The sequence below is a fragment of the Pristiophorus japonicus genome, chromosome 17 (genome assembly GCF_044704955.1).
Source record: "Pristiophorus japonicus isolate sPriJap1 chromosome 17, sPriJap1.hap1, whole genome shotgun sequence".
Classification (NCBI taxonomy): Eukaryota; Metazoa; Chordata; class Chondrichthyes; family Pristiophoridae; genus Pristiophorus; species Pristiophorus japonicus.
Window position 1 is genome coordinate 120,075,204 of NC_091993.1, and position 9,199 is coordinate 120,084,402.

The 9,199-nt window shown below is 49.4% G+C and overlaps 1 protein-coding gene across 1 annotated transcript; it reads right to left on the reverse strand.

Annotated features, from left to right (window-relative positions):
- Positions 1–6,762: 6,762 nt before the first annotated feature.
- On the reverse strand, positions 6,763–8,901 carry LOC139228298 (leucine-rich repeat neuronal protein 2-like). Its single transcript, XM_070859476.1, has one exon. The coding sequence runs from the start codon at positions 8,899–8,901 to the stop codon at positions 6,763–6,765; it is 2,139 nt and encodes a 712-aa protein (XP_070715577.1).
- Positions 8,902–9,199: the final 298 nt, after the last annotated feature.

Genomic DNA, 9,199 nt, shown 5'->3' on the forward strand with positions numbered 1-9,199 from the left:
CAAGTGCTGTGGCTGCCACCTTAGCCACTCAATCGCTTAAAGGAGCCAACAAGCCAAAGCCGGAAGTTTCAAGAAGATAAAGTTGTTGAAAATTTCTGCATGTCTGTAATCAGCTGCTGTTGTCAGCTGTGGCTCAGTGGGTCGCACTCTCGCCTCTGAGTCAGAAGATTGTGGGTTCAAGTCCCACTCCAGGGACTTGAGCACAAAATCCAGGCTGACACTCCCAGTGCAGTGCTGAGGGAGCGCCGCACTGTCGGAGATGCCATCTCTCGAATGAGACGTTAAACCGAGGCCCCTGTCTGCTCTCTCAGGTGGACGTAAAAGATCCCACAGCACTATTTTAAATTAAGAGCAGGGGAGCTATCCCTGTTGTCCTGGCCAATATTTATCCCTCAATCAACTTAAAAAAACAAAACAGATTATCTGGTCATTATCACATTGCTGTTTGCGGGAGCTTGCTGAGCACAAATTGGCCGCTGCATTTCCTACATTTCAACAGTGACTACACTCCAAAAGTATTTTATTGGCTGGAAAATGCTGCAGAAATGCAAGTCTATCTTTCTTTGTCAAATAGAAATTGTGATTGTTGTTGGTGACTGTTTTGGAGCGATGAGATAATCGAACTGTTTGACGTTGGAAGCTCGGAGAGATAGTTAATTTATAAATGTGTTGCAATGTATAGCAGATCGGTCTGTGTACTTTTTTAAAGTTCGCAACGTTCTTTCTTCGAACTCTGGCTTCCTCTGCATCATTTTAGTCTCTTCATTCCACTTTCAGTAGCAGGGTCTTCAGTTCCCTTGGCACACACTCTGGAACTCTCTTTCTAAACGTCTCAGTTCTCCTGTGCAGTACTGAGGGAGTGCTGCACTGTCGGACGTGTCAACATCCGATGAGATGTTAAACCATTTGTCCTCTCAGGTAGACATAAAAGATCCCATGGCACTATTCGAAGGAGAGGAGGGGATTTCCCCCCCCCCCAGTGTCCTGGACAATATTTATCAGTAAAAATGAGATTATCTGGTCATTATCACATTGCTGATTGTGGGAGCTTGCTGTGTGCAAATTGGCTGCCGCGTTTCCCACATTACAACAGTGACTACACTTCTAAATTACTTCATTGGCTGTAAAGTGCTGTTTGATGTCTGGTGGGCATGAAAGGTGCTATATAAATCTTTTCTAAATCCTGACTCAGAGCCTTGGCAACACGCTAACCAACAACTTGTGTACGTGTATAGAACCCCTCACATAAAAGGGGCGACTTTAACCCCGTCTGCCCAGCGGAAACAGAGCGGGTGGGCACACAGACCAGCAGCTGACGGTTCCTGACTTTAACCTGCTCAACACACCTGGTGGCATGGAGTCCTGCCCAAGGCCGGAGGAGTCCATTTTGTACATGTGCATGTCGGGTCTGAATGGCATCATCGGGACCTGACTGCAATTTTAACATGAGTGAGCTGAGCGGGCTGCAGCGGTGAGTTTCGCTCCAGGGAAGGGGGTCGGAGCCAGAAGAGGGCTAACTAGGGAAAAAAAACTTTGCCTGTGGGGTGATGAAGAGGTGCCCTGAATATTGCCGGCCCCTGTTCTGCTCCCTTCCGATCGCCTCCCCTCCACACCCTCCCCCATCCCCAGGACCTACCTGAAGGACTGAATTTGACGTCTACATCGCCGCAGGTTTCCGCAGCCCGAGGTCCAGTCTCAATCGAACCCCGGGCCTAGCTGTCCCGGTGCTCCCTGCACCCAGGGTGCTCCGGCTGGCCGGCCCGCCAGCATTATCCAAATTCCCCCCTCTCTTTCCTTGATTTCTCTCATTATGCCTCCTAATGTCTCCTGCTAATATCACTTCTGCCATTTAATCATCTCATGTTTCCTACGTGAACACTTCACACCCCATTATATTTTTTGCCCTGTGTGTGTTTGTGAATGAATGTGTGTGTGTCTGTATGTGTGTGTGTCTTTGTGTTTAGGTGTAGGGGTGTGTGTGTGTGTGTGTGTGTGTGGGAGGGGAGGTGTGGAGGTGTGTGAGGGTGGAGGGGTTTGTGTGTGTGTGTGTGGCGGGGGGGGTGGGTATGTGTGTGTGGGGAGAGAGGAGTGGGATGTGGGTATGTGGGGTGTGTGTGTCTGTGTGTGTGTGTGGGGGGGGGTGTTAATGTGGGTATGTGGGGTGTGTGTGTCTGTGTGTGTGTGTGGGGGGGTGTTAATGTGGGTATGTGGGGTGTGTGTGTCTGTGTGTGTGTGTGGGGGGGGTGTTAATGTGGGTATGTGGGGTGTGTGTGTCTGTGTGTGTGTGTGGGGGGGTGTTAATGTGGGTATGTGGGGTGTGTGTTTATGTGTGTGTGTGGGGGGGGGGGGATGTGTTGGTGGGGGGAGGGGTGGGGTGTGTGGGGGAGTGTGTGTGTGGGGGGGTGTATGTGTGTGTGTGTGTGGGGGGTGTGTGTGTGTGGGGAGAGAGGGATGGTGTATGGGGGGGGAGGGGTGTGCGTGGAGGTGTATGTGGGTGGGGGAGGGGTGGGTTGTGGGGGAGCGGTATGTGTGTGTGTGCGGGGGGAGGGGTGGTGTGTGTGGGGGTGTATGTGGGTGGGGGGAGGGAGGAAGTGTGCAGGGGAGGGGGTGTATGTGTATGTGTGTGTGTGGGGGGGGGGAGGTGTGGGGGTGTGGAGGGGTGTGTGTGTGTGTGTGGGGGGGGGGGTGTCTGTGTGTGGGGGGAGGGGTTTGTGTGGGTGTGTTTTCCTCTCCGTTTGATCCCTTCTTTTCTTTTTCATAGTTTGTTCATCTGTAATATCTTCCAGTTCTGATGAATGGTCCAGGCCTGAAATGTTAACAACTCATCTCTTCTCTGTAAATGCTGCCTGACCTGACTGTTTCCCCCATCTCTGTGATTTTGCTTTTAATCTAATGCCTCGTCTGGTTTTGGGTCTGTTCATTTTATATTCATGTTCTCTGGTTCTATTATCAAAGCCTAAATTAAATAATATGCTCACATCTGTCTTATCCATGGCCCTCATTATTTTAATGACTTAGATCAAGTTCCTTCTCCAACAATATAACAAGTTCAGCTCTATGAGTCACCGAACTTAGAGCCTTAAATCCCAGAATCATTCTGTTGTGATTCTCCGAACCCTCTCCAATATTTCAGTTCTGCCTTATTGAAGGTGGGGTGCCCAAATTGTACACAACCTTCGAAAAGTGGCCTTGTGAGTTGAGTAAGTACCACCAACGCTGCCTCCGCAGAATCCTGCAAATCCATTGGCCGGATCGGTGCACCAACATCAGTGTTCTCTCTCAGGCCAACATCCCCAGCATCGAGGCACTGACCACACTCAATCAGCTCTGATGGATGGGCCACATCGTCCGCATACCTGATACAAGACTCCAAAACAAACATTCTACTCAGAGCTCACAGGAGAGCAGAGAAAATGCTTCAAGGCCACCCTTAGAGCCTCCTTGAAAAAAATGTAACATCCCCACCGACTCTCGGGAATCCCTGGCCCAAGACTGCCCAAAGTGGAGAAGAAGCATTCGAGAAGGTGCCAAACACCTCGAGTCTCTTCATCGGGAGCAGGCGGAAGCCAAGCGTAACAGCAGAAGAAGCGCACGACAACCCAAGCGCCCCACCCACCCGTCCCTCCCACCACCGTCTGCCCCACCTGTGACAGAGTCTGTAGGTCCCGCATTGGTCTCATCAGTCACCTGAGAACTCATCTTAGTGTGGAAGCGAGTCATCCTCGACTCCAGGGGACAGCCTAAGAAGAAGTAATCTTTGTTCTCTCCGTCCTATGGCTTAGTTAGTAAAATTATTAATCCAGGTCTCCCTATCTCTGTAACCTCCTCGGGGCCTACAACCCTCTGAGAACACAGCGTTCCTAACATTCTGGTCTCTTGTGCATCCCCAATTTCATTCTCACCACCATTGGTGGCCGAGCCTTCAACTGCCTGGGCCCTACGCTCTGGAATTCCCTCCCTAAACCTCTCCACCTCTCTCTCTCCACCTCTAAGACGCTCCTTAAAACCTCTTTGATCACTTGTCTGATAATGCTCCTGTGAAGCGCTGCGGGACGTTTTACAACATTAGAGGCGCTATATAAATGCAAGATTTGTTGTTGTGGTGAGTTAGCCCATCTTATCGAGAAAAGAGCACTCTGGTTGTTCTCAGTAATTCTGAGCTAGGGAGGAAAAGATCAGCTCGGGTATTCACTCGTGATGCCTTCCCAGTGACCCCACCCCTATTTCCCCCCCCCCCCCCCTGTAGACGCTGTTGTGTGTGGCTGTCAGCTGAGGAGAGAATTGTGCTTGAGCGTGATGCTCCCATGATGAAATAGCCGATGAATTCTGACGCTTTTACATTAAAGAAAGTCCGCTGGGACAAGGTAGGGGTTGGTGGCGATGTTGTCCATTGATTTGTATCCGGTAGGAACCAACAATCTCAGCAGCAGGCAGGAGAAAAAGTGGCACCAGAAACAAAGGGGACAATTTGAATCTAACTCACCATTCAGGAGACCTAGGGGATCGGGAGGAAGACCAGTTTTACATCCTGCCCGATATTATTCTTCGTTAGAGTAAAATCGGGCAAGTTGTCAAATCGGCATTGCACCCGATCCTGTCAGCTTCCCGACGGGCAGATTAGGTTAGAATTGTCCCAAAAGTTCCAAAAGAAACAAAAGAAATAGGAGCAGGAGTCGGCCATTCGGCCCCTTGAGCCTGCTCCGCCATTCAATAAGATCGTGGCTGATCTTCTCCCTCAACTCTACTTTCCCGCTTGATCCCCAGATCCCTTGATTCCCCGAGAGTTTATAAACCAATCCACCTCAGCCTTGAATATACTCAATGACTCAACATCCACAGCCCTCCGGAGCAGTGAATTCCAAAGATTCACAACCTTCTGAGTGAAGAAGTTCCTCCTCATCTCAGTCCTAATGGCGGGAAAAAGGAAACAAATGCCCACAATATACTCTAATGTTTGATTATCCCAGGTAATAAGAACATAAGAAATAGGAGCAGGAATAGGCCATTTGGCCCCTCGAGCCTGCACTGCCATTTAATAAGATCATGGCTGATCTGATCATGGGCTCAGCTCCACTTCCCCGCCCGCTCCCCATAACCCTTGACTCCCTTATCATTCAAAAATCTGTCTATCTCCACCTTAAATATATTCAATGACCCAGCCTCCACAGCTCCCTGGGGCAGAGAATTCCACAGATTTACAACCCTCTGAGAAGAAATTCCTCCTCATCTCAGTTCTAAATGGTTCTTAAAGCATGCCCCCTAGTTCTAAATTCCCCCACGAGGGGAAACATCCTCTCTGCACCTACCCTGTTGAGCCCTCTCAGCCTCTTATCTGTTTCAATAAGATCACCTCTCATTCTTCTGAACTCCAATGTGTATAGGCCCAACCTACTCAACCTTTCTTCACAAGTCAACCCCCTCATCTCCGGAATCAACCTAGTGAACCTTTTCTGAACAGCCTCCAATGCAAGTGTATCCTTCCTTAAATACGAGACCAAAACTGTACGCAGTACTCCAGGTGTGGCCTCACCAATACCCTGTACAGTTGTAGCAGGACTTCTCTGCTTTTATACTCGATCCCCCTTGCAATAAAGGCCATTTGCCTTCCTGATTACTTGCTGTAGCTGCATACTAACATTTTGTGTTTCATGCACAAGGACCCCCCAGGTCCTTCTGTACTGCAGCACTTTGCAATTTTTTTCCATTTAAATTATAATTTCCTTTTTTATTTTTCCTGCCAAAGTGGATCACCTCACCGAAGCTTCACACTGACTGGAATTTCCCATCCTTTCCCGGATGGCACTGAGCGACACGACGGAAGGACGATTTTAAAAACAAAAGATAAAGGTATGACAAGTTTTGCTTTGTAACTTTTTTTGTTGTTGTTGTTGTTTATTCAGAAAATACTGCAATCAAAAGAAATTCTCCGTGGGTCCTTCGCGTTTCTGCCCGTTTTGTGTGAGTGTGGGGTGGGGGGGGGGGGGGAGTTTGTGTGCGTAGTAATGGTTAGCGGTACAGGAAATCTACAGAAAATGAGTTCGGTAAATGGCGCAGTGATGGAAAACACTGGCGTCGCCTGAAAAGTGCGAAATTCCTTTGCGGCGCTCATAGTGGGATTTGGATGGGGGAGAGGGGAGAGAGGAGATGGGGGGAGGGGGGGTCACATCGTCAGTTGCTCTGAGCAACAGAAAGGACAGAGGGGAGCTCAAAACCAAAGTGTGACGTTACCGTCTGAACCTAGAAAAATATGCACATACGTCGTGTATAAAATTGTTGTAAACTGTCTCGAGGGGGGGGCGGGAGGGTGGGGCGATTTTCAAGTGGCCTGGCTCGAAAATAACGGCAGATTTTCTATCGACATGGTCACAAACGTTTTACATAAGAAATCGGATACATTTCTGAATAGCAAGATCCCGTTTTTTTTTGTTGTTGTGTAATCTTTCCCGGATTCCTAATATATGTCTCCTATAAACAGAGTTCATAACCAGTACAGAACAAACACATTGAACATCAGTCGGACAGAGAAGGGAGTTTTCTACCAGGTGGGAGTTTACTGCTACAAAAAAACCGTGGCCCTCTTTGAGTCTGAAAGAACTGGGCAGGACCCAGATTTGACTTTGTATTCTTCACCTCAGCAGACGTGTGCACACCGTCGTTTGTTTTCTTGATCCGTTTTGCCTGTTCGTCCCGGACAGCGAAAGGAGACACACTGTCTGTTGTTACCTTGGGTGGTCTTTGTGTTTTTTTCACATTGGCATTGTCTCAGTTGGCCTCACGATGGTCGACATTGGGGGGGCCCAGTGGGGTGGACTGAACCTCCAGTGCTATTGTTGTGCCCGAGTTGCTTTGGGGTTCCCAGCGCTTGACGAAGGGAGGGTAAATCCCATGCAGCGAGATGGACAAATTCTTTTGCATGCACATTGCCAAGGGGCTGTGCTCCGCGCCAACCTTTTGCCTGGTCGACACAAGCCCACGAAGAGACGAGACACTTATTGCCACCAGCAGTGCACAGGCAGTCAAGGCAATTAGAAATTGTGGTCTTAACTCAGTAGCACCGGTTGCTAAATTGGCCTCCTTGGTCCTGATCCTGATGCAGGATATCTCGGTGTGGAGATGGATGTACGCCACACGCACGCATATTGCATATTCGGCCAGTGGCTCAAGGCGGGTCAGGTTGTACCTGTGAACGCCAGCAGGGATACGAGCTATAAAGGCAGGATCCAAGCTGCTGTTGCTCATGGTGCGTGACCAAGTGATGTTTGAGGAGATTATGTTGGAGGGGATGACCCAGGACAGCAGGATATGGTGGGCTTCCATTTCCTGGACGTACAGCTGAACGTTTGCTTTGTTTTCTGGGTAGAAGCCGCTCACTCTGAGGGTCACGCTTTTAGTGTCGGCCCCAACCAGGTTGTGGGCCACACAGGTGTAGAGTCCCGCTTGGTTTGTGGTTATATTGAGTATCTCCAGCGTCCCCTCGGGGCGCACTCGGTAGTTGTCTGACGCAGTGTCGCCCAAAAGTCTGTCACCGGACGGTGTGACCCAATAGATCTCGGGGTCGGGCTCGGCGAAAGCTCGGCAGTGGAGGGCAAGGGACTCGCCTGTTCCCATGTCGAGGTGCGAGGGAAAGGCTTGGGGGGGGATGAGAGGGAGGCAGCGGTCCGTCATCTCTCGCAGCGGGACCTCCCTCAGATTTCGCCTCTTGAACTCTGGCGGGTCCACGCACAAGGTCGACTGCGGCTCGATGAAGCGGATGCGGTTCTCGTTGGCGTTCACCCAGCGGATGACGCAGTCGCAGCGGATGGGGTTGCTGTGAATGCTGATCTCCTGGAGCTTTGAGAGCGACTCCACCGTCCTTTTGTATAAGGCACTCAGCGCGTTGTTGTTGAGCATAAGGGTCTCCATTTGGGGAAGGAGGCGGAATGCGCTGGAGTGAATGTAGGAAAGTTTTGGGTTGTTGGTCACCTCCAGTTTGGTCAACTCTGGTAGATTGTCCAAAGCAAATTTGTCAATGGAGATCAGTTCCTCCATATTGTTGATGCCCAACTCTTTCAGGTGTAGCATATCTGTAAAATCACTCTGTTGTATCCTTTGAATTGGATTTTTGTTCAAATCCAAAAATTTGAGATCTGGAACTTTCTGGAGGGCCACCTTTGGGACCTTCGGCAATTTGTTGTCGTAAAAAGAAATGCTTTCCAAGTTCTCCAGACCCTCCAGAGCATAATCTGAGATTTCTTTCATGCTCATTCCACTCAATACAAGGCTCCTGAGATTGACGAGAGGCTTAAAGTTCATGTTCTGGATCATGTCTACGGCATTCTCTCCAATCATGAGGATCTCCAGGCCGGGTATGGTCTCAAACCACTCACTTTTAATGGTCCTCAACTTGTTGGAGTTCAGATGGAGCCGAAGTAGGTTCTCGAGGCCAAAGAAAGCTCTAGCGGAAATACTGCTCAGCTGGTTATGGTTCAGGTAGAGTTCTTGAAGGTTGGTGAGAGCAGAGAAGCAGTTCCCCGACAGTTCGGTCAGCTGGTTCTCTTCCAAGTGGAGGACCAGGAGATTGGACATATTCCTCAAGCTGAAGTCTTCAATCCTGGAGAAGCTGTTTTGGGACAGGTCCAGTTCTGTCAGGTTCACCAGGTGATTCAGCTCATCTGGCTCGACCTTGGCAATCCTGTTGCTCTGCAGTAGCAACGTCTGCGTTCCTTCCGGCAAATTCGCAGGAACTCGAGACATAAAAAAATCATTGCAGTCCACTGTTGGAGCCTCTCTGTACATTGACCTCGGCGTGAACCAAGGCTTAATTTCGCAAATGCACACATTCGGGCAGCTGACGCGCCAAGGTATCGCTTGAGTCAACGTAACGGCTGCCAAGCTAATAAACATGAAATCTTTCAGCCACATCTTTTCCGATTCTAAAGCTGCTATCAAGTCCTTTAAGATGTAGTTAGCACAATATCGGGGGAGGGTATGGCGAAGTGATATCGGAATGCAGATCTCTTCACTGTTAAGAGGGCATTTTAATGAGCGCTGTTAGTAAATGCAATTAGGACCAAGGCAGGTCACACCAGCTCTAAGATGTTATCCACACTTCACAGGCGAATAGCATTTCACTCCATTAGTTGGGCCCGTCCATCAGCGAATGTCAATTTTGCTTCATTCAGCATTCGAAGAAAGCAGGTTGCCTGTGCTTAAGTGATTG

Coding starts and splice junctions, on each gene's coding strand:
- LOC139228298 (XM_070859476.1), bottom strand. CDS start 8,901: ATGTGGCTGAAAGATTTCATGTTTATTAGCTTGGCAGCCGTTACGTTG.